Source organism: Danio rerio, chromosome 6, assembly GCF_052040795.2.
Source record: "Danio rerio strain M-AB ecotype USA chromosome 6, GRCz13ab, whole genome shotgun sequence".
Lineage (NCBI taxonomy): Eukaryota > Metazoa > Chordata > Actinopteri > Cypriniformes > Danionidae > Danio > Danio rerio.
This window is the reverse complement of record NC_141026.1, coordinates 25,263,777-25,290,345: the sequence shown is the minus strand read 5'-3', so window position 1 is coordinate 25,290,345 and position 26,569 is coordinate 25,263,777. Positions and strand designations below refer to the sequence as shown.

General features: G+C 34.5%; 1 protein-coding gene and 2 long non-coding RNA genes across 5 annotated transcripts in view; 2 read left to right on the top strand and 1 right to left on the bottom strand.

Annotated features, from left to right (window-relative positions):
* The window catches only part of LOC147843513 (uncharacterized), a 721,012-nt gene that overhangs the window by 630,389 nt on the left and 64,054 nt on the right, over positions 1 to 26,569 (top strand). The window lies entirely within an intron of this gene.
* The window catches only part of usp43a (ubiquitin specific peptidase 43a), a 177,747-nt gene that overhangs the window by 122,546 nt on the left and 28,632 nt on the right, over positions 1 to 26,569 (top strand). For both annotated transcript variants that reach the window (NM_001442042.1, NM_001089402.2), the window contains 4 exon segments: positions 5,954 to 6,062; positions 11,485 to 11,585; positions 24,425 to 24,502; positions 24,639 to 24,768. In NM_001442042.1, the coding sequence (NP_001428971.1) occupies positions 5,954 to 6,062; positions 11,485 to 11,585; positions 24,425 to 24,502; positions 24,639 to 24,768 (418 nt within the window).
* On the bottom strand, positions 2,391 to 7,933 carry LOC147843514 (uncharacterized). Of its 2 annotated transcripts, none has more exons than XR_015493664.1 (3): positions 4,704 to 7,933; positions 3,336 to 4,643; positions 2,391 to 3,038 (listed from the first exon to the last, which is right to left on the bottom strand). It is a non-coding gene; the product is annotated as an uncharacterized LOC147843514 (long non-coding RNA). The 2 variants fall into 2 exon arrangements; XR_015493663.1 differs by having other exon boundaries at positions 2,486 to 3,028.

Genomic DNA, 26,569 nt, shown 5'->3' with positions numbered 1-26,569 from the left:
GAGCAAACTTTGGCTACTTTGGACTACTTTGGAAAAACAAGTACCACAATATGTTGTTACATCCACAAATATCAGTGAAAATTGTACTATGCAGAAAGGAAGCCCTATGTTAACAGTGTTCAGTGCTGTTGACTTCTCTGGGCTCGGAGGCATCTGGGATAGATAATGGTATGGGGTTGTGTCAGTGCACTTGGCAAAGGTAACTTGCACTACTGTGATGGCACCATTACTGCTGAAAAGTACATAAGAGATGTTGGAGCGCAATGCTGCCTTCTTTTCCAGGTACACCCATGCATATTTCAACAAGACAATGCAAAACCACTCCAACCAAATCTTCACCTCACTTATTCAAGGAATCAGCAGGCCATGGCTCCATTGTGAAATGTCAAATGCCCACACCATCTTCACCACCCCACTGCAGTCCCTACAGCTCAACCAAGCATGCCTCAACCAATCGTTTGATATCTCTCTTCAAAGCCTGTTTTTTTAATAGCAATTTGATAATGGCTTTCAGTAACCAGTAGCTCGTCTTTTCTGCACTTCTCAACTTGTTTTGAGAATAAAGGCCTGTAGATCAAATGCTGCCATAATGCCTGAAATGCCTAAACAGTTAAATGACTGTAAACAGCATCATCTCTCACAAACACACACACACACACACACACACTGCCCAAATCTCAAGATATACATGTGGATGCATATATGGTTTCACTTCCAAATAATTTGGGAACCTTTTAGATCCCGGGCGAACCCCCATTTAATGTTATGATCTCAAAGGTGGTCAGTCAAGGGGGAGGAGAGTAACATTCATTTTGGATACACATAAGCAAACACACAATATCAACCAGTGAGGGAAAAAATGCCACAAATAACTAAAAACAAAAAATGAGTTTTATTTACTAAACATAGTGATAATACGTGCAGTGCAAAAAAATATGTATGTATATATATATAGAACAATAAATATCTACAAAAAATATGTTGAAAATCAAAGGCAACAAATGGAACACAAAATGTTTCAACGGGTAGATGGGAGAGTTGAAGAAATGAGGCACGGGTGGTGTCCAAACAATAGAAATGATGAAAACAAAACAACCTATTCTAATGGCCCGGTTTCTGGATTCTGAATTTATATCAAAATGTAACACACTGGCTGGATTGGAAACACTATGATGCCGTCAAGAGGGACACAGCAAACAGCTGGGCCGCATTAGCCAATAGAAAGCAGCTGTAGAAATGAAAGCAGGAGAAGATAGAGACTAGCTAAAAGTGAAAATAATCATGATCACAAAACAACCCGGGGACATAACACTGGACATATTACAATGTCCTGGCTGTGGAGGAACAGAATACATGTACTTGACTGGCCTGCCTGCAGTCCTGACCTGTCTCTGAATAGAGAATGTGTACAGTAGATGCCTTTTGAAGCACAAAATATAACAATGAAGACCCCGTACTGTTGCCCACCTTAAGTTTGTTAGCAGGAAGAAAAGGCCAAAATTAAACCTCAAACACTTCATCACTTGCTGTCTTTAGTCCCTAAACATCTTTTAAGTGTTGTGAAAAGGAATGACAACATTACAAAGTGATACATGCTTTACTGTTCCAACTTTTTTTAAAATGTGTTGAAAAAAACTAAATTTTGAATATGTTTTTGTTAAAAAACAAACAAACAAATAACAAATATCATGAGGAACACATTAAATAATGTGATGTTTTATTGTCTGCAATGAAATACAAGTTAAAGTAAGTTTAGAAATCACTTCTTAGCCCCTTTAAGATTTTTTATCTGTTTGGCTACAAAACAAACCACTTTTATCCAAAGACTTGCCTAATTATTCTAGCTTACAAAGAAAACCTAAATAATCTAGTTACTTTAAACTAAATACTAGTACTAGTTTTAAAAAAAAGTGTCGAAAAAACTTTTCTCTTTTAAACAGCACTTAGGAAATAGTATTTTTACAAATGTAAGTTTCACAGTTGGGCTAATTTTATTGCCTTTACTGTTTATTTACCCCGCACATATTGTTCCTTGAGTCGTCATTTAGAGATGTAGAAAGACATTCATTCATACAAGTTGGATCAGTCAGCGGTATCAGAATTAATAATCCAAGCAAGTGTAGTGCAGCACAGGAATGCTCTCCTGCTCCACCTGCAGCTGCACTGATCGTCTGCACTCTCGGGAGAGTTGCATCTGCCACAGTCTTCCCCACTAACCTCCAGCTGTCAGTCAAACATGCACACACACACACACACACACACACACACACACACACACACACACACACACACACACACACACACACACACACACACATACACACACACACACATACAGACACACACACATATACATACACACACAGCCTGGCTCCTTCAGCCACGGACACTGGGCTGTGGGTGGAAACAGTTGACGGATATTCCCCTGAAACACCTACAAATGTCAAGATGACATTTTAGGGTCTAAGGAAGGGTGGGGGAACGAGAGAGAGAGAGAAAGAGAGAGAGGGGAAGTGATTGTGCTGCGCCATAATGGCAGATACCTGCAGTTTCTGGCCCACATTTGATCGTAAAACCGGCATTATGCTTGCAATGAAAGATTAAGGAGTTGTATAAAAAGCATAGATTTAATATGTTCATAGGTGAAGGTGAATTGGTTACAGTATTTTACCTTAATTATTTTCCTTGTGCAGCAAAAAAAAAAAAAAAAAAAAAAAATCTATTTGTTATTTGAATCCCCCAACAACCCCTTTACCCCCTTGCAGCTTTAAAAACATTCAAACAACAGTCTGAACTAAACATTAGCTTGGGTCATGTGTAGCTGTAAAAATTACTTTGAAAGTGTGTGTGGAAAGCTATTTGTTTGTTTGTTTGAAAATTATGCATTATATTGCTTTACCAGATTACAAACAACAAACAACTGCAACTTATTCTGCAACTTAAATCCCCCATTTAGACTGTCAAGCTGGCCTACTACTATAAGAGTATGGGGATTCATGTTTTTTGGAGTGTTATTTTCACAATTAATCTGCAGGGGTCTAAAGCAGGTCGCACACCAGAAGCGTAGCTCGGCGGCACGCCACATAGCACCACGCAGCACCATGCATTTTAGAATTCTAAATATAGAATTCTATCAGGGTACATACACCAGCGCTGCAAGTCTGTAGCTGTCGGCGGCGTTCAGCCATGACTCAGGACGCTGTTCATATTTCAGCCGCGCCACAGAGTGCCATCTGATTAGTTTTTGGTTAAATATAATGCGAATGTGCGCGTCTGGTGTGTGATACTTTGAACTGTCATGTGCGCGGCGCCGTGTGGCACTTCTGGTGTGCGACCTGCTTAAGGGTGTTTTCGAGCTCTGGAGAAGTTTTGACATGCACTCACATTTGTGTTGTTTTCAGTATCTTAAAAACATATTAATTGCTAATAGTGATAACAGTGTAAACTGCAGAAGCTGGGCTACAATAATACCTAAGCAGCATGTATGTATGTGTTTGTGTTTTTGAGTAAGAAACGTTTATGCGTGGTTAGTCAAAAACTAAAATTTTTTAATCACTGAGGGCGTGAAACACATAAAGAACATTTGTTCACAAGACTTTAGAGAACTGGATCTTGTAGCCTAGTGTTTTTGCTTTAAAATGATGTGAAAACAATCTTGTTTAGTTGCTCAATAAAAAGAATATAATGAATCAAATTTCACCTTCACTTTTAAAACTCACTTTCTGAGTGAAAATGGTCTATGCGAGAAAGCGTGAACTGTCACTGTCAGTGATTCACACCTGAGAAGAAAAAGACCTGCATAATGAGCTGCAAAATGAGCCATCAGACAGGTATGTGACTAAGAGGGAAGAGTTTCAAGAAAGTATCTGAGAAACTAACAAGTTAGCATATTTTTTTTTTGTTTTCAGTTTATTTAAAATACAATTTACAATTTGAAATAAAACTCTGTAAACTACATACATTTACAGTACATATAGCAAATCTACTGCTAAGGTTACTTATAAATAAACTTTACATATAACTTAAGACATGCACTTGAATTTACACATGAAACATTGGGTACGGTATACATTGTTTAAAGTACACTCTTATAGTGCTGTGAAAATGTCTACGATTGAGGAAAGAGAGCTTATATATTAGTTGAATTTACACATGAAATGTGGTGTACAGAAGACATAATCAGGGCACAACTGTGCAAAAAACTGTGTAAATATGAAGAGTGTCAGATAATAAAGGGTGTAAGACTTGTAAAAGCTGACTTTTTTGAAAAATTGTTGTCATTGTGAGTGTACACAACAAAAAGTAGACACCTAACAGATTCGATTGATGTATTGGTCTTATGTGTGCGATCAAAACTGAAAGTGTAATTTAGGTTCTTTTAGGCGTTACGAGAAGACACATCAAAACACCTATACGCGGTCTTCGACCCCTGGGGGTTTAAGCAAGTGACAAAAAATAAATGACACCACCGTATGGAACAAAATCATTGGCAAAAATATTTGAAATAAAAAGCTTGTTGAATAGCATTAATTGAAATAAAATAATGCATTAAATTAACAAGCGTAATTAACAAGTCTTAATGACTTGAATTGCCAGGGTTTGTATTTTTAGGTCCTGAAATTTAACAAAGCTCTTTATTTAAGCTGTAAATAGTTCAACTGAAAGTCGAGGCAGTGGCGCAGTAGGTAGTGCTGTCGCCTCACAGCAAGAAGGTCGCTGGGTCGTTGGTTTGAACCTCGGCTCAGTTGGCGTTTCTGTGTGGAGTTTGCATGTTCTCCCTGCCTTCGTGTGGGTTTCCCCCACAGTCCAAAGACATGCGGTACAGGTGAATTGGGTAGGCTAAATTGTCCGTAGTGTATGAGTGTGTGTGTGTGTGTGTGTGGATGTTTCCCAGAGAAGGGCATCTGCTGCGTAAAAACTTGCTGGATAAGTTGGCGGTTCATTCCGCTGTGGCGACCCTTTTTTAATAAAGGGACTAAGCCAACAAGAAAATGAATGAATGAGTTCAACTAATAATATTTCATACACATTTTCATACTTAAATACATGTCATTTCCTGTTGACAGCAGGTGGTGCTATAACTTTAACTGGATATTGGCATGTAAATGTGTTCAGGCTCTTATCAAACGTGTGGATTTTAGGGCAGATTCTCCATCAAAAGTGCATAGGTGGCGCTGTCAAGCCTATAACAAACGTACATTTTTGCCACTTCTGGAGCGTGTGCAAAGTTTGTGAGTTTTAGAACATGTTTAGACCCTCAAAAATACGATTCACTCTAAAAAAAAAAAAAAGAAGAAGAAAAAGAATAGGGCCTACGCACATATGTGCTCGGTCCCTAAATATTCAAAAGGCTTTTAGTTCATTTTATTTCAGCTAAAAAAATATTTTTTTTTATTATTGTTCTTGGTCATTTATCTATCCTGATTGCAATCACCAGCTGAACCTTGTCACAGACTGATATCACACCATACTTAAGCCACACATTCACGCTTCCAGTTTGCCGAGTCTTGTTTACCCTAGTGTGACTTTACAACGCGTTTCCCTGTCTTGTTTCTCCGAGTTACAGATCACGCTACTATGTTTTCTCTTCTTTTTCATTCTTTAATAACCTGTTTTAACACATTTTTATCTGTTTTTTAATAATTTTATCATTTGTTTTTCTTTTACTTGTTTCTTGTCACTGTGTATGAAATGTGCTACTTAAATAAACTTGCCTTACCTTGCCTGTGATTAGATTATGATTAGTTTGAACAATCTGCAAAGGGTTAGCTGTTATGCTGAATGATTTTTTAAGGAGTATCTTTGTAAATCATTCTAACAATTGACAAAAAAAAAGATACAAAAAAAGGGCATATTCATGCTTGCAAACACTTTTTGGTCTTTAACCCCTGTACATACTGTCTATATATAAATATAATTGAGTGTCAGTCATTCTCACGTTTGCTTTCTCCAGGTTCGGGCCACCATTTCTGATGAGAGTAGAAAGAACTCTTTCTTGGGATCATCTGCAACAGAGCGTCTGCAATAAGCTTTACGTTTTTCAAAAAACTGCAATAATAAAGGTTAGTGTGCGCTGAGCATTCAGTACATTACTACTCTGATACATTATGATAGTAGTTGTAATAACTTATTTTCTTTAACTGATTTATTTCATCTTTGCCTTGATGACAGTTAATATTATATTGCTAAATATTTTTCAAGACACTTCCATACAGTTTAAAGTGACAATTAAAAGCTTAACTAAGTTATTAGGTTAACTAGGCAGGTTAGGGTAATTAGGCAAGTCATTTTATAACAATGGTTTGTTCTCTAAACTATGGAAAAAACGTATATAGTTTATTGGGGCTAAAAATTTAGACCTTAAAATGGTTTTGAAAAAACTGCTTTTATTCTAGCTGAAATAAAACAAATAAAACTTACTCCAGAAGAAAAAATATATATATCAGACATACTGTGAAAATGTGCGTGTTAAGCATCATTTGGGAAATATTTAAAAAAATAAAAAAAATTCAAAGGGTGGCTAATATTTCTGATTTCAACTGTATATCACATGAGAGACTTGCTTTGTTTACCAAACAATTGGATCTTATTGGATTTGCATTGTAAACCTTAAATAAAAAAGTAAAACTCCCAAAATCATTCAGCATAAATCCATTGGGTTTTTTTATTTGTATCTTTTTTTTTTTTACAAAATTCTGATTCTTCTCTCAGATTCTCTCTGGCCCTACACTATATGGGATACTGCATTTCTTGATTATAACACAAGTCTCTCAATAATTATGGCCTGACTCTTCCTGAAAACTGTAATATGCAGATGAGGAAGAGCAATCATTCAGTTGAACACAGGAAATGGAAAGATGAGAAGAAAGAATGATTTTCATGAGTACACGGTTTCTGTAGATATTTTTGAATATGAGCAAATGTACTCATGTTTAGGCATGGGATGATAACCGTTATCAAGGTTTACCGTGGTTTGGAAAAGTCAAGGTTTTAAAGCAGCCAAAAGTTTCTACTGCCGTTTCTATGATATATGTAAGAAGTTTTTTTTTTGTTTTGTTTTTTCTGTTGGAGATACAACAGTATCTTCAACAAAAAAGATATTCAAAGATGCAATTAGTTTAAGAAATCTGTGTTTTTAAAACTAATGAAGACCAGAATCAATGATTCATTAAAATTATTTAGTCTGACATGTTAAGCTACTGTTCCAAAATATTTTAAATGTTTGTTAAAACAAAATATATTGGGTTCAAAGATAAAAAAAAATGTTTTACCTAGTCATTTAAAAACATATTTTACAGCAGCAATCACAAAACTGTGAAAACGTGATGTTTTTATTCCAGATTATCATACCATTAGAATCTTATACCGGCCCATGTCTACTCATGTTACTCATTTTCTTTAGTAAACTTGATTATTTCCTTATGGTCTTGTGCCAAAGCTGCCCTCTGAGGGTCACTATTGTATCATTTTCCCAGACAGCTGCTGGCTAGATTAATTGCGGACTGTAGTCTGATTACTGAATAATATACTGTAGATTACATGGTGAAAGGTATTGCTTCTTTTTTTATGTCGTGCATCCTGTCTTTTCTCTTGTTTTTCCTTTTGCATTACTACAATAGCAATAAATCACTTGATGTGATGAATACATTTTACAGCTATACTCTACATTTTCAGTGTTTTTAGCATAATAAAACAATCAATCTCACACATGGACTAACTCATTGAGAAGTGTTTTTGCCTTAAAACCCAAGAAGCGTGGAAAAACTCATTTAAATGAAATGTTATAGTGAAAATATCAAATACATAATCTATAAAAGTAACTATAATCTGAATCAGATTGTATTTTAAAATGTAAAATAATCTGATTGCAAGTACCTAGTTTGTAGAATCAGACTACATAATTCAGATTTCATGTTATCAGTTATTACCCAGCAAAAAAAAAAAACATTCATACAGATTAAAAAGTTAAATGTCATTAAGACACCTAAACACTGTTTAAAACTGCAATGTAGCACTGTTTTGTATAGCCCCAGTTAATAAGGCAAGGCAAGTTTATTTATAAAACACATTGACATAAACAAGAATAAAAGAAACAAGAAAATTTAAATAATTAATATGATTAAAACAGATTAAACATGATTTCTGTTATTTAAACTTACAAGTATGCATTATTTACAGACCTGATCGACTGTATCAAAGCTTAATGTTATATTTCAGATCATATTGGAGAGAAAGGCACAAGAGACCTTACATTGTCTTGTAATTGCTTGAGTACAACAGATTGGCAGGCACTGCATTTGCTTTATTGTCTTCACAGCATAATACATTAAAGGACCAATATAAACTCACCTTCTCAAACAACAGACTGCTGCTATTTTCATCTGTTTATTGGCTCCCATTAAATCTTTAATTTATCATCCTGTACGCTTGAGTAAAGCTATTTCAGTTTTAAATTGCATCTCTATAGTCTGATGTCGCTCTCTACATCAGTTCCATGATAACTCATACTACTGTCATTTCTAGACAAAGGGGGAAATGTGTTTTCAGAACTTATGTTTTAGATCTATATGGCCGCAGACCTCTTTAATGTCCATGTGAAATCAACATTAATAATTTAAACATAAATCAATTTAAACATAAATTGTTATTCTTTAGGTGACCAATTAACCTGTGCAAGTTCATTCAGTCATTCATTCATTTTCTTTTTGGCTTAGTCCCTTTATTAATCAGGGTGTGCCACAGCAGAATGAACCTCCAACTTGTCCAGCATATGTTTTACGCAGCAGATGCACTTCTAGAACATGCAAACTCAGAAATGCCAACTGACTTAGCCAAGACTCAAACCAGAAACCTTCTTGTTGTGAGGAGACAGCGCTCCCCACTGCGCTACCGTGCCGCCCAAGTTATTACACCGAAATAAAATTTTTGTAATGGTAATTGTTAGAATTAATTCCTTGTGTGTTCAATAAAATAACGGGAGGATTATCTGTATTGTCAAAAATATTAGTAATTTATTAGATACAAATGAATAATTCGATCAACAGAATTCTGGGTATCCCCAATGCAAGAATTACATTCAAAGGGGTGTGCAAAAATCCTACATTTCCCTGTCTCCAGAATTTATACACAGCTGATAATAAAAAGGTGGTGTTATAGAAGCATTCTTTACTTGTCAATCATTCCGTAGTCCTCCAGCAGCCGCACCCAAACATACTTCCTCTTTTTGCAAACTTCTTTGCACACGTAAACAGACATTAAGGCATGTTCTACAAAATTCTATCTTCACAACTTTAAGAACAACACATTGTATAAAAAGGCTAAGTGAGACATGAAAGTTATTTTCATAGATCGTTGTTGCTTTATTTGTCCAGTCAGCGGTAGGAAACTTCTGCAAAAATGCTTAATTAGAATGCAAAGCGTATCACACTCAGAGAAGAAGTTTAATTAATATGTAACCTTAAGCAATCCAAATGTTTAATGAAAAGAACAAGAGGCACAAATAAAAAAAATATATATATTCCTTTTTCCTAACATTATCTCCAATCAAAATCTGACCGTTTGCTGTTGCATTTGAAGTGGTGATCCTTTTCTGATGTCTGTTTGACAGCTTCAGCCAAATTACCCACTTACCATTATAAGTGAATGATGCACAAAAAGAAACCTCGCTCCTACTCAACATTGTGCTATAGTTGCAAATACATCAACATAATAAAATATAATGGAATCCATTTGTTACACATAATCAATGCACAGAGATAACGATAAAAAAGAGAAGCTCATAGGGCTGTTCTTTTATTGATAAACTATTCATTTGGGTTTGAATTTTCTAACAGGTTCAAGGATATTTGCTTTGGATTAGTCAAAATGATGACTTCCAGTAAACTTTTCCAAAACTTTTCCCTGATTTTCTTTATTTTTATTATAATGCCTGTATACAGGTGAAAGACACCCAGTATGCAATGTTGTCTTTTGGTTGTCTAACAAATATCACACCAGGAAAAATACATGAAATATTCTAGGAAGAACCCCAGGGTAACTAATAAGGATCTGCAGGCCTCTCTTACAGTGTCTAGGATTAGTGTTTATGTATCCACCATCAAGCAAGCAATGAAAAAGAATGATGCCTGCAAGGAGGAAAAGAATATTGCTGCTATCTAAAATGTAGTGTGTGGGTGAGGAAGAAGACTTTTGGAAGTATGTCTTGTAGACAGATGAGTACTAAATATAACTTTGCTTCAGATGAGCAGTATTATATTTGGGCAAAACCAATTTTTTAGACAAAACCAAACACAGTATTCTGCAAAAAACCTTATTCCAAAAGTGTGGTGTCACATAGGTTTATTTTATTTCAGCAGCTTGATGCACCAATTATCTTAATGCTTTTTACAGTTGCTCTCAGTTTCTTTAGGTTTATGTTTGGTTCTTTAAAAAAAAAATGTTCTGCTCTGGTTCTCTTGCATATTCTTCCCATTAATTAAAGCTTGTCTGAATCTTTTTTTTTTTTTTGGTTATTCCTCTCAACCAGACCTGACTTTATTGATGGAACAATAAACCCTGCAATTTCTACATAGAGTCAGCAGCCTTTTGTTGCTGTTATTTAGATTGACAAGATCTTTTTGATTTTATAAAAATATATTATGCTTAACAAGGCTTCTATAATTTAGTTAAGAATTATTTTGTTATTAGTTGTTTCAAATTTAACTGTTTTCAGTTTTGAATAATTTCAAATGTAACCGATTCTTGTGAAGGCATTACTTCAGTCGTCAGTGTAACATGATTTTTTAGTTATTATTCAAACATGCTGATAACATTAGTTATAATGTTGAAGATATAGTATATACATTTAAAGTCAAAATTATTAAACCCCCTTTGAACTTTTTTTCTTGTTGTGTGACAATGTTTAACAGAGCAAGACATTTTTCACAGTATGTCTGATAATATATTTATATATATATTTTTTTTTAATCTGGATAAAGTCTTATTTGTTTTATTTCGGCTAGAATAAAAGCATGTATTAATTTTAAGGTCTAAATTAATTGCCCCTTTAAGCTCTATATTTTTTTTGATTGTCTTCAGAACAAACCATCGTTATACAATAACTTGCCTAATTACCCTAACCTGCCTAGTTAACCTAGTGTAAGCCTTTAAAAGCCACTCTGTTATTAGAAATGAATTATTAAAACTATTATCTTTAGAAATATGTTGAAAAAGTCCTCTCTCCCGTAAACAGAAATTGGGGAAAAAAAACAGAGGACCTAATAATTTAGAGGGCTAATAATTCTGACTTCACTGGCTTTGTATGTTATCATTCAACAGAACAGTTTATTTGAGATTCAAACTTTTTTTAAATAGAATATTCAAAGAAACATTAAATTATTTTAAAAAGCAAATAAAACAATCATATTTACCCTAAACTATTGAAAGGTAGTGCAAGTCCAGTTTATGGTGCTACATTTGTGATGAGTTTTTTTTTGTCCTCCACAGACTACTGAACTGTTTAAAGTGCGTGTGGTGGGTGGATCAGCCTCCTGCAGTTATCTGTCTCCGCACGACAGCAGACCTCTGTGCCATCCCACCGTAGACAGGTGAGCCCACTGTACTCCATGGTTTAGAAGAATCAGGGATTGTGTTTATTGCCATGAAAGTGAAAGTTTCACATTACTCTTATAAAATAACATTAATATTTAATGATTGATTTTTATGAATTCTAACATGACTTCCACTGTAAGTGTAGCTCACTTAACGTAATGAAATAGCATAGCCTACTCTGTAAAAATTAACTGGTAAATACTGTTTCCATATTTTGTGATTCAGAAGTGTTTTTCATTCATTTACTGTTGTGAACTGCATTATGAGACCTTAATCTCTGCTCTGTTTACTTTTGATGTTGAAAATTCAACTCTACTGTTTAACAAAGTGACTTTTATTGACATTTTAGTAGTTAGAAAGAAAATATTGTGTAAGAAATAATATATGATGAAATAAATCTGTAAAATAACAGAAAATGTACTGGCAGTTTATTACAAAGTATATATACTGTAATATACAACACCAATCCAGACAATATATCACTTTAAGATATTATAAATGTTAATAAAAGTCACTGTTTTGAACATTACAAGGTTAAAAGTTGTTGTAAGAAAGATCAAGCTTCCATAATGCAATTCAAAAGCATACATAAAAAGGGAAAAATAAGAAACAAAAACATAAATCACCGGATACAGAAAACTGCTAATTTAAAGGACACTTATTTTACCTCTTTTTTTAAGATTTAACATGAGTTTTTTGTGTCTCCAGAATGTGTCTGTAACGTTTCAGCTCAAAACACCCATCAGATTATTTATTATACTTTTCACAATATTGGAATTTTCTCCTCTGAACAGCTGTTTTTGCTGCATGTGCCTTCAAGGCTAGTTCTCCCCACCCACTGTTCCCACGTGCCTGTCAGAGTGTGTCCTCGTCCTGTCTCCGATAAACAGCACAGTGACAGTACTGAAGCAAATTTCATGTAACATTTGTGAGAAAAAATACAGTAAGATGCTGTATGAATAATCGTTATGTTAATGTACAAATTAAACCTGATTTTAATGTCCACAAACCGGGATTGAAACGCCTTCTTGTACTGACACTATGCGGCTGGTGTGATACAGTAAAATCGCTGTAATTCATTACAAACATGCACTGTTTTAAAAACGTTTTAAACTTGTAAAACTCATTCTTGATCACATTTAATGATGACTGATGATCACAGAAAGCAGAACGGATCTTTTAATCTCAGTTGCTTTGAGCACGTCCTGTCTTGTTGACATGATTATATGCGTTACTAAGGAGACATATGTGGCTATCAATCAATTCGGTGGGCAGGTAAACTGCACTCCTTTGGCATGTTGTGGTGGTCCTCAAAATGGGAGGGATTTGGATCCTAACTTTTTTACGTCAACAAATTTAAAAAAGAGATTTATTGTCGTTATATCACCCTAATATGACAGTGGACACACTATACCTACACACTTATGATCAGTGTCCTCTAAAGATATTTTTCAGTGTACATTCTGGTCTGTGTTTAAATTCTGTTGTTCTACAAGGTTTTGTTATGCTATACTGTTCGGATACTGTTCCATTAAGTGTTACCAAATAATGCTAAGAAAAAACAAAAGCAGTCTTTGAAACTGTGTGAAATAAGTGCAAATATTGTATGGTGTAAATAGGAAATAGAATTACAAAAAAATCCTAGAGGAAACACAGTATATTGGTTGAGGGAACTAAATAATATGTAATACACTAGGTTACCAGTGCTTTGTCTTTTTGGGTGTCATTAAAATGGAACCAACTTGTAGGATTTTGTGTGTGTGTGTGTGTGTGTGTGTGTGTGTGTGTGTGTGTGTGTGTGTGTGTGTGTGTTTTTACTGTCACAGACCAATTTATTCCATCCTTACTGAAAATCTTATTAAACCCAAACTTTTGTAGAAATCTTGGTAACACTTTATAAACTTCACACTATAAACCATTTATTACGTTTATAAACTCTACATTAATAGATGTTTTTAGGATCATTCAGAATGAGTTAGTAAATGATTTATAAACTATTCAAATTAAAATGTATAATTCTTTTTATTCAAGCACATTGTATTAGTTAATTTGTATGTTAATAAATGCTTTATTAACTCAACTTCATGCAGTTTTGTGACTTAATCTAAAGTGAGGACTATTTATGCTAATAAATGACTTTATTTATTCCTATTCGTTTGAAGATACACAAATGAAACTGTACTTCAAGTGAAACGAAAATCTTTTGCAACCTAATGTAAAATAAAATTACTGTACAGTTTAAACATCGCATCCTATTATATTATTAAATTATTATATTGTTGTTGTTTTACACAATTTTATGTCGTATTTTGACACTGCTGTCATTCTGCAATGTTTAAACTTTACAGTAAATTTACTTTTTAGATATTTTGCAAAGATTATTAAGAGCATAAGAGCATTGAATCATCATTTATAAGGGACTTAGTCCTCAATTTAGATTAGGTCACATAACAGCATGAAGTTGAATTTATATAAGCATTTATTAACATACATAGTAATCATTAATATATGCCTGAACAATAAGATGTATAAACATTGATTTTAATAGTTTATTCAACATTTACTAACTCATTCTGTATGATCCACCAACTAATCTTAAATACAAATGGTTTGTAAATAATGCAATACTTCTTTTAGTAATGTATAAAAATAAATTATTAACAAAGTATGAAAATACAATTATTAAGCACAGTATAAATGTGGTTCTCGGTCAAGAAAAGAGCATTTATAGCTACAGTTATAAACTGATTACTAACGTTTATTAATGTGGAGTTAATGCTTAACAGATAATGAATTCACCATATGCTAATGCTAATAAATAGTTCATAGTGTGTAGTTATTATAAAGTGTTACTGAAATCTTTTTTTACAGTGTTTCTATGCAAACTAAATGCTTATCAGTTGCGCCACAGTTCATTTCTCCAGCAGCTTTAAACTTTTTAATTGGTCTCTAAATACCCACATCATGGTATTTTAACCTATTTAGGACAAATTCTATCCTCTCCTCTGCATCTTATTTGTGTGGCTCTAGAGACAAAAACCCAACAAACCAAACCATGAAAATGCTGTAGGTGTAACACACACGCACACACGCGTCTTGAATGCCAATCATCCATTTTTCAATTTAAAGAGCTTAAAAGTCATGACTGTAGCCTCATTCACTGATGTGTCTGCTATTCTGGGCTGCTGTGCTTCTTCTGATATGAATATAACAGAATTATGATACTTGTGGATGTGTGCTACTTTAAAGTGTACAATTTTAAATGATAGCTCAGTAGAATGGAATTAGGTGCAGATTTACTATGAGTTTTGTATAGCATATCATTTAAATTCACTTATAATGTAAGTGAAATTCTCATTTGCTCATAGTAATGGTTATATAAAACATTGAACCCTCATACTGGCTCTCTTAAATTGAATATTTTAATGGGGGTCTTTCTTAAGGCTTGTCAGTAAACAGCTACAGTTATTATTGAATAGTGTCTGGCATGACCACCCAGTTGTTGTTTTATCTCTTAGGCCAGCAGATGTTAGTGCAGGCCACATGATACATTCAATACATTATTACATTTGATAAATTTGCTAAGTATTAAACTATATGAACATTGATATAAAGTTGAAAACATTGTCTACATTTAATGGTCACCAACATATAAAAAATAGGAAATTTTAACCTTGATCTGTCTCTCATGTTGGCTTTCTCCCATTTGGGATCACTAAAGTGGATCATCAGCATATTTATTTGGCACAGGTTTCACATCTGATGTTCTTCCTGATGCAACCCTTGTGAAACCCCCAAGCTGTGAATTTTTGCTTTGATAAATATATTTTAAAGCGTATATATTTTGAGAATGCAGTTTAGCCAGGAGTTCCCCATAGCCTCCCTCACTGACATGCACCACATCTGTCAAGAAAAGGCACTATTGACAGTGGAAATACAAGGATATGTACTGTTTTTGCATTAAAGTAATCATGATTTCACCATCGGGTTTAATTACGAATTTTGGAGCATGAAACAGGCTGGAGAGGTGGATCCACGTGCAGCATAAGTTTATTGAATATAAATCAGGAACAAAACAAAGGGTAAAGAAACAAAGGAACCAATAAACTAAACCTCACAGAGAACAGCCACAACTCAGCTACCACATTCAACAACAGACAAACACACACTGCAATACAAGGACTATTTATACAGGTGACAACAATTAGACTAATCAAATTGATAAGGTACAAGAGAAGGAGACAATAACTGCGTCCCAAATGGCACACTATACACTATGCCCTTGTGCACTATGTACTTATGCACTTAGACACTCAATAGCATAGCATATGTAGTGTCGTCCTAAATGGAACATTAATGTATTTTTAATAAGCGAAAATTCAAACCGATTGAGTACTAATCCCAAATTAGTGAAATAAATGACTAAACTATCAAATAATACCTGCCATAATTAACCACATTCACCATGAGGAGGTGCTATAATCACTCTCGCAGGAGAATTTTGCTTTCACAATCCAAAATTAATGAAGTACTCCAACATGTGCACCCGATAGCTCCGCTCCTTCCTCTACGTAAAGCTGCTGTCGCTAAATCTGTGAAGTGTCCGACATTCCACATTCAACATCAGGAGGCGCTATAATCACTCTCGCAGGAGAATATGGCATTCCCAATCCAAAATAAATTAAGTACTCCAACATTTCCACCCAATGGCTCTGCCCCTTTCACTACGTAAGCAAATCTGCAGTAGTTGAGTGCGTGAAGTGTTCGACATTCCACACGTCATTTTACCGGTTGAATAAGTGCATCATCTGGGTGTTTAAAGTGCACTTATTTTTAAAGTTTTCAGTGTAAACGCACTACTTACACTATTTATTTACACTACATATTTACAAAATGACATAGAATAGTGCACAAGTATGCAATTTGGGAATGCACCTTATGACTCACCAGGGCAACTAACAGCAACTACAATTAACATGGGTGTGGCACAAGAGGACAACAGTAAGGAGTAACAGACAAAAACAAAACAAAAAAGGGTCAGACACATACTGGGCTAGGACTGTAACATTACTGTACTATACTACTATTCTGCTTTTTTTTTTTGCTTTTTTTTGTAAGGTGCATGTTTAGCTTGAAAATTTGAATGTGTCAAGTCACCTTTTCCTGAAAGCATCTTTGTTTTTGCACACTCATCCATGTCTGTCACTTAATTAATATGTTGTTTATTTGTAACTGTGATGTTCATTTGATAGAAGAGGCATTTCATTTCTCATGTTGTTACCTGCTGTTCTCTGACGCAAGCTTCTGCTCTTGTGTGCGGAAAGCCAGCAGTGTTTAACTGTGCAAGTAATTAGGTTTGTCAGCCATTGCTGAAGATGTATTCATTCATCTAGAGCTTTCACAAGCAAGACTGAGTTAGTAAGAACATATTTTCTGAGGACTGACAGAAAGCATATGGTTGCCACAAACATTTATCATCAAAATAAGGGTTCGTATGAACAGAAGTTCAGAGAGTCAAGTAAAAAGCATGCAACATTTTTGTGTTACTACAGAGACTAAGTTAAGCGTGTATGTTTTTGGCCCTACAAAGTATGATTTGAGATAAGGTAGATTGTTCAGAATCATCTGCAAATGTGTTAGGCCACCATCCCATTTGCATTACTGGTGATTTAATTATATCATAAATGAGTTTATCTTTTGGTCAATGGATTTTCATTTTAGAAATGGATATTGAATATCTAATTAGTTTTTTTTATTTTTTATAATTTATGTATAAAACGAATAAAGGCTCGTTTTTTTATATTCTGAAACCAGATAGGCCTAGTCATTCATGGTGATGCAATGCTGCCACACACAGGCTAGCCTACTATAATTTTTTTTTCACTTAAAAATGTTATAAAAGTATTTTCTTGTGATAACAGGATTTTGTTAAGACATATTTTCCTCAGAGGAAAATGGGCATTCCAGCACCGCATACATGTGTAAAATGAATTTTAAAGTTGTTTATCTGTTTTCCTACCCTAAATTAATAAAACAAAAATGAAGCCAAAATCTTTTTTTTTTTTTTTGTGAGCAAAAGAAAAAACAAAAAATGTTTGTTTTCTTAATTTTTCTTTTATGTTTAAAAAACAGACATGGAATGGACGGAAGATACCCTGATTACTGACCAATATAGAACTGTTTCTAATTCTCCTAGTAGGATACAACCATAAAATTTTAGTAAATGTTGAAACTTGGTTGAATTGGTAAAGTCATGAAAGTGAAACATGGTGCCGCTCTGTCCTGGTTTGGGCTAGTGTTTCTTTTGGCAGAATTGACTGAATTGTTAGGACTGTGGTGCTCTTTTTGTGGGGTTTATTATTTTTATTATTTTATTATTTTTTATCCATTATGCCATTCCTTCAAGAAACTCCCTAAATTGGTGATTTATATTTTTGGCATTATAATGATTTCACACACAATTCTAATACAATGGGATCATATAATTGCACTGCAATTATAGCAATGTGGTCTGTAAAGTTCAGCTATTTATCAAGAATCACTCCTACTGTAGGTTCCTGATGGTCCTGGAAGGAGTTCTGGTTGAGGTGCTCAACTGTATTTTGAAGCTATGGTTAAGTGTTGGGTTGGCTGGGATTACATGCAGTTCTGTTTTTGAGGTAATGGTGCTTCCTTTAGCAGGAAATATATGTCAGACATGCTGATATCCAGCAGCAATGTCTGATCATCAGACTTGAATGAAAGGTAGAGTTCGGTGCTATCAGCATAGCAGTGATATGAAAAGCTAATTTTCTGAATGATGACATGTAAATAGAGAAGAGACGCAGTCCATGAACAGAGCCCTGAGGCACTCAGTAGCAAGATGGTGCAGCTTTTACAATTCACCCCTACAAGACAAATTGAATGATCTACCTGGGAGTTAAGAACTTAACCACTGTTGTGTGGTACGCAAGATGCAGATTGTCTTGAGGGTTGCTGAGAGAATTTGGTGGTTAACCTTGTCAAAAGCAGCAGACAAATCTAACAAGATGGGCACTGTGGATTTGGATGGAGCTCTTCCTAGTCTATAACTGAGAGCAGGGCAGTCTCAGTGGAGTGACCTCTTTTAAATCCAGACTGGTTTGTTTCCAGGAGGTTGTTCTAAGAAAGAGAGCCATAGATTAGGTTGAAACAAAATGTTCCAGTGTTTTGAAATTAATGGTAGGAGTGATATTGGTGGGTAATTGTTTATAAGAGCTGGATTTGTGATTGGTTTCTTAAGTAGTGTTAAGAGTTATCTAAGCCTGATGTAAGGCAGCATAAAATGATCCACAGTGATTGAATGTGTTAATTAAGTGTGTATGCACAGGTACAACAGAAGTTGAGATAGCTTGAAGAAGATGAGATGGAACAGGATGGGTTTTAACAGTTCTGCATCCTAAAGGAGGGAATGCGTGTTTACTATGGTGTGCCCATCTATAGATGCTGTTTTATTAATGAAAAATGATGAACTGTCAACATTTGGGTGGCATGAGCTGGCCTGGATGTCAGAGGGGGAGATTGTGTCAAAACAGAATGACAGGGAGAAGCAGAGTGTTTCAGTAGCACGGTTAGTGTCAAGTAATGAAAAGTCACTGGTGGGTGGAAGTGACTTTTTAATTAAAGCATACATTTGAGAAAGGTAAGAGTGAGCGTAGGTGGTGACAGAAGGTGATGTGTGGAGGAGAATCAGATGTATCAGGATTTAGATTTTGGTTAAGGGTGAGGAGGAAGTGGTCTGATGAGTGTAAGGAGGTTGCTAGCAAATAGTCAGTGGAGCAGAACCAGGGGTAGATGAGGTCCAGTTGGTTACTTGATTTGTGAGTAGCTGAAGCAGGCACACTCTACAAAAAAAGAAAAAAAAAGTCAGGCAGAGTAGAAATCAGTTGCATAATGTTTATCTAGGTGGATTCTGAAGTCTCCATGCACCACTAGAAAAGTACCATCCTTTTTTACCTCCTCCAAGAAGCTTTCTAGTTGTCCTGGAGAATGATAAAAGTTTACAAAAGGGATTTTTATAGGGTGGGTAATAGGCTTGGGCGTACTCCAAATTTTGATACCGCCAATCCTCCTCCCTATTTTACCTCGGAATACGGTATTACTCCAAATAATAAAAAAACAAATATGACGTAAGGCTCAAACAGAGTCACCAAACTCTTGGCTTGTGCCTAAACCATTCAGAAACTGAATACCAAACACAATAACAAATCATATATTATAAATAATATATTATAACTTCTATTACAACAGTCAACCAGAATTAAAATAACATAAACAAGTTTACACGCAGAGATGCACACACAAATCATTTCAATTAAATCACACCGCCTGAACAATGTTTAATAACAAAGAAGAGCAGCACTTGAACATGATCTCTTTTCCATCCAGGCAGCTTAAACTGGGCATCTAGGACCTTTACCATATCCTTAAAGAACTTTTTTTTTCTACTGTGTGAAACGAGACCATTTTTCTCCTCTTCAAGTATTTTGTCACTGCATCAGTACAGACTTTCCAATGGACATGGTCCCTTTTGTACTTATTCTTTTCTTCCACTATCGTTGGCTGTGTACTAGCGGTGGACCTACGTAGATGTTGTTGGTCCTGCATTGGGAGGTGTTAAAACTCCTGAGTGAATTCGAGTCTATTCTCGCATCAGTGAGTGGATAGTGATTTAGTATATGCAACCTTGGGTTCAAGGTATTTTCATTTCTCGCGGTCACCTTTTTGTTGCACAATTTGCAAATTTCCTCATCCCAATTTACCGCCTCTCCCTTCTTGTTTGGTCAAAATCCAAAATACTGCTAGACCAGGTCACTTGGTGCACGACTTGCTATCTTTCCACACTTCTTTCTTTCTCCTTCACGCTGTCCACTGATGACAACTACACATACGCAATTTTAGTCAATAAATAACTATATTTTATATTTAATACTTGTTACCCTATATAAGTGCATTGTTTTATGAGGGTAAAACGGTATTGAAACTGATACTATTGCTATTTTTAGATCTCGTGGCATACCATATTACAGTTTTACCACTCAAGCCTAGTGGGTAAGCATAACAGTCAAAAGAGCTGTTAACATGTTGTGATACATGATTAAGTTTCCAGTGGTTAGAGACGTTATTTGTGGATAGGGCTGTAGGTATAGCCATGTCCTGTGGTTTAATCCAAGTCCCAGTTAGGGGCAGAGGATTGAGATTAGAATGGGCACTGAGAGTTAAAATGAAGTCTGCTTTGTTAACAGCAGACTGACCGTTCTGTATCAATTTTAAAAGAATGCAAATTGTTGGATAAGTGTAGACAAAATTGCACAGATTATTTAGATTGCATTGCCTACTAAGTGGTTTGCCGGTTGTAACAGTAGTAACTGTTATTAACAGTGGAGATAATTGGAACAAAAAACAAAAATCTCAGAAAAATCACCAGAAGCATAAATAAATAAATAAAGATACTTTTGTATGGTCCCTGCTTGCTGGCGTTTCACAGGTAAAGTCACTTTTCTTAACACTCCTCGCTTTTCCCTGAGGAGAGCTTTATAATGGCTGATGTAGCCCCTGACTAGTTGATTCATCATTCTGCAGGACATGCCTTGATATTTACATTTTACAGCTTAAATGCACCCAATGTAGCACAAGAACAAGCACAATGTGACATAAGATCAAATGACACTCAGAGCAGTGGTCAAAAGAGTACTGAAAAATCATACTTATATAAAAGTACCATTACTTGCAAGTAGAGTAAAAGTATATGTTGTAAATATTATAGTATGAGTAAAAATTAACTCAAGAGTAGCTGATGTGTTCATATGTAGTTTGTGGATGTGTGTGTAAACGTAACACTCTGTAGTGTATTTAGTTATTTTTAAGGCAATTTTGGTCTTCATGCAGTTAAACCGCCAACCTCATTTAACCAAATAGGACATGTTCCTGGATTAACATCTGTTGATAACGTATGGATTGATCTGTTGATATGTTGATAACCTATGGATTACATTTTTGAACAAAAATTGTTACAGTATCAACATAGGTGTTAATCCATGATCACATCATACTTGGCAAAATCATGACATGCTACAGTTAACATCTGTCATCTTCTCATCAGTGGCATACATTCTAAAAAAACTCTGGTTCTTTGTGTGTAAAGATTTTAGATGTCTTCTTGGACAATTTTAATGCTTCCAAACAGTTATAAATATTGCATTTGTAAGTAGCGCATGACTTGAAATAGTTCTTTCTAAGTGCAATTTGATTGGACAGAAATTACAGAACTGAATTTTCTAATCCCCATAGACAGGAAAAATAAAGTAGTGACTGCAGGATGAAGGAAAGTAGTGGAGTAACAAACACTAGATATCGCATACAGACCCTGAGCATGTGTCAATAGCGCCGCCACATTTGTACTGTGCTCCCAGCACAAATGTCATTCAACCGCACTTAGTCAAGACCAAAGCTAATGTCACTGTGTACGGGTGTAGTAATGATCAAACAAAGAAAACAAACCACAAAGGCAGAACGTTTCATAAGATTTCGTTTTTTTTTTTTTTTTTGTATGTTATGAACCTTTGTGCTAAGCAAGTAACTTTATTGATCATAATACATTCACTTACTGCATTCACCATAAGGCAAACTTGCACTAAATTCTAGGCTCATGCTTGTTTTGTTGAATAAAATCAGCTAACAATGTAAATGAAATATGACAACAAGATGCTGCAGTGTTAGAAACTTGTATTATAGTCGGCTAAGTGAACGAGTGGTTAATAACGGAGATTCATTCACAAATAAATCACTCATTTCGTTAGAATTAGAAGTGAAAGCAGGAGAGAGGATGTGTTTCAGGACACATTAGATCAAATATAACAGGGAGGGAGGATAATACATCTCCATGCACACAAACACATGCTTTTTATCAGCAATGTCTGTGCGGTCACTTATCCATTGATTTATAAAAGTGATGTAAAATTATAAATTTCGAAATTTAATAAAAATGTGCATAATGACCACTGGAAAACTTCCGATTATAGATATATGTATACGTGTGTATATATCTCTGGCTCTGGATGACCAGACCTCTACTGCACATGGTCCCGCATTGATTTCAAAGGACGTTACCCTATACTAAAATGGCATCTCTATTGATGAATTCCTTCCAATAGACAACAACAGGGTAGGCGACATCTAATGTAAATATCTATAGTGGAGTAAAAGGACCGATACTGCACTAAAAATGTACTCAAGGGAAAGTAAAAGTACACACTATTGAGTAAATAAAAATTTCTGAGAAAACTACTCAATTACAGTAATTTGAGTATTTGTAATTTGTTGCTTTACACCACTGACTATGACAACTAAAACAAATCAAAATGCTCACATTCAGCTGTTCCCTTCTGTTGCTTCCATGGATCAATTCTTTAGGCCTCCAACTGCATACAGAAGATCTAAGATACAGAAACTAATATATGGACAAATATAATCAGTACTGTGCAAATGTCTTAAACCACCGTCAGCTTTAATGGCCTAAAACTTTCTCACAGTACTGCATGTCGGTGTCTGAGCTTTCTTCTCAACAGACTAGAGTTGATGAATCCAACTGAATTCCCCTCACGTCTCGGAATTATTGTTCCCTGCTTTTAAATCCTCTCAGAAACAATTGCAATTAACGCAGACGGACTGCGTGTCAGAATTAATCTGGCTTTAGCCCGGCTCTCAGAAAAACTCAGCCATGCTCCAGTCACATCTTCAAATTACCCTGCACTGCTTTCTGCCGCAGCTTCTCCCTCTGTCATATTTGATCGATTGTTTGCAGAATTGCACAGGGTGGATTGTGAGGGCTGAAGCTCTGAATGCTATTTTTTTCTCGTGCAGTTATTTAGCCAGGTGATTATTGCTATGTGTTTATACGCCATATTTGAGTGACTATTTTTTCTGTCTGGATACCTGTAATGATAGTGAGACCTACAGATGAATTGTACGATTATTTAACATGAGAGATGAAAATAAAATATTATTAAAAACGCAGGTTTAAGGATAAATGACTGACTATTGTTCTGAATCATTTTTGTTTCTTCTTTTCTCTATTCCTTTGTACTGTCTTGATTTGTGATGATAAATCATAGCTGAGTCTGGTCATGCTCCAATTGCATATAACCATTCTAGTCCTATCTCAGTTGTTTCAAATGCAAAAAGAGGCTTCAATTATATATATATATATATATATATATATATATATATATATATATATATATATTATTGAAGCCTCTTTTTGCATTTGAAACAACTGAGATAGGACTAGAATGTGAGCAATTTAATTTACAGTCACATTAGTCACATTAGATATATATATATATATATATATATATATATATATATATATATATATATATATATATATATATATATATATATATATTTATCGCTTTAAAAAAAGCGATGGCAATAAATAAATACATTGTTGACTACAGAGATTTAGAATTTGTGCAAGACTTTGTGTACAATGCAAACACAAAAGCAATACAGTGATATATATATATATATATATATATATATATATATATATATATATATATATATATATATATATATATATACTGTATAAATAACTGAATAACTACTTAATAACTAATTTACTATTAGCTAACCACACCCTTTAATTTACTACAGGAAAAAATAAATAAGGAATGTCACTGCATTTTCTATAACATTCAGCAGGGAGGTTGTCTTGCAATGCTCGCTCCTTCTCTGAATTCACAACACTGATTATTTTCTGCCCCCTGGTGGCTAAATTCCAAACCCACATTTGAATTGATTTTTCCTCTTTCAGAGCCCTCAAGTTATGTGGTCCAGGTGGTCCTTTGCATGTGAAGCTCATAATTGAATGGGACAACAAAATTAAAGAATGGTGAGATACATGCAGCAGCATAAATCTTCTTATTTTTTAGACATTCGTTTAATTTAAGATCACAGTAAGAGCCAAATGCCCTAGTATTAGTAAGAGTGCAACATAATTTGTAATTTACTATTCATTTCTGTTTTAGCCTCTTTGGCAGTATTCAAGAGGAGGTGATTGAGGATGCAGAGAGTGTGAGAATCCAGCAGCAGAATCATGTACAACAGCACAGCTGCACACTGGATGACTGTTTTCAGCTCTACACCAAAGAGGAGCAGGTATTCTTTCATCCAGTTACTTTCCCTGTTTATTTATCTATCCTCACAAAGGCTGAATTTCTTTGATCAAAAATATACACTGCTCAAAAAAATTAAAGAAGACTCCTGGGATTATGATCTGATCAGTTGAAGTAACACTCCACTATTTGTGAAAATAGGCTCATTTTACAAGTCGCAAGTTTTATCATTTTTGAATCCATTCAGCCAATATCCAGGTCTGGTGGGATAGCTTTTAGCTTAGCTAAGCATAGTTAATTGAATCAGATTAGACCATTAGCATCCCGCTCAAACATTTTTGGTCATTTTTCAATTTAAAGCTTGACACTTCTGTTGTTACATTGTGTACCTAGTTGAAAAGTTGCTATTTTCTAGGCCGATATGGCTGTTTTCTCATTCTGGTGTAATAATCAAGGAATGCAGTTGCCACAATGATCTTGGGGAAAGTTACTTTTGAAAGTAATGTATTACAATATTCAGATACTCCCCAAAAAGGTATCTAGTTGCATTACTTGGTTACTTTTTATGTAAGTAATGCGTTATATTACTTTTAAGTTACTTTTACATAACTTTTTCTTACCTGTTTTCTTCCTTTTTTTCTAATAGAGAAGGTTTGCAATTAACAGCACACTGTATAACCTTTATTTACTTTTAAAAACACATAATAATTGAGGATAATGTTATCTTCTGAGAATGTCCTGAGCCCAGAGCTCTACATGCCGTATATTCAGATCAATGAAAGTGTAAAGCAGTGTGTTTGCTGCTTTTGTACATTTTGCCTTATAATAAATATAATATAATAAAGTAAGCATTAAGGCAATTACCTTTTACTCTTCTTCCATGCATTAGGAATAATGAGAACACTTTTAGCGCAGAATGCCATCTTGTTTTTTTTTGTTTATTTCTGTAGAGAGAAAATTTTTTCATTGTGTGTGGGGTTCAACGTTTATTTTAATTCAGCAATTTATGGTTTAAAAGACAATTAATTAAACTAAAAAGTAACTGACATTACATTTTTTTTTAAAAGGGACCTGAAATATTATTACTTCATTTTTTTAAAGTAATGCATTACTTTACTTTTTCCTAAGAAAAGTAATATTATTACCTAACCTGCTAAACTTAATGATATTATTTAGATATAACTGGTAGTGCAAGTGTAGGTCTTGGGCTAAGGACTATTTTCAGGTGCAGTGAAATATCATCACATCTACAGTAACACTAGTATTTAAAGTGTTTCTAACATTTTATGGCGGGGGTAAAAAAATATTTACATTTTTAATCCATTTTCATTAATACTTAGTACATTTCATTCATACTTAGTTAAGTGAACAAGAAGTGTTTGTGAGACAACATATTTTTCAAAAGTTTTGAAAGGGAAAGCAAAGCTAACATCATCGCAAAGGAATGCAAAAGTTTTGTGGGGGATGCAACTTTTCTCATGTCCACGTCCCTTTAGTGGCTACGTAAGTATTGGTTATACATTATAATACGGGTTTATTAGTTAATGCATTTACTAACATGAACTAAGAACAACAATTGTTCATCATTCATTTATTATAGCCCACTATTCTCTAATAGATTGTTATAATCCAGTTTGCATGTAACATTTGTTAATGCACTGTGAGTTAACATGAACTGACAATGAACAACTTTTCATTTATATTAATCATTAGCCAAGGTGACTAAATACTGTAATTCATATTCTGTTCATTATTTGTTCATGCTTTTTAGTAAATACATAAACTAATGCTAGTAAAATCTCAACACATTCTTCTATACACAAACAATTAGTCTATCATTGTTG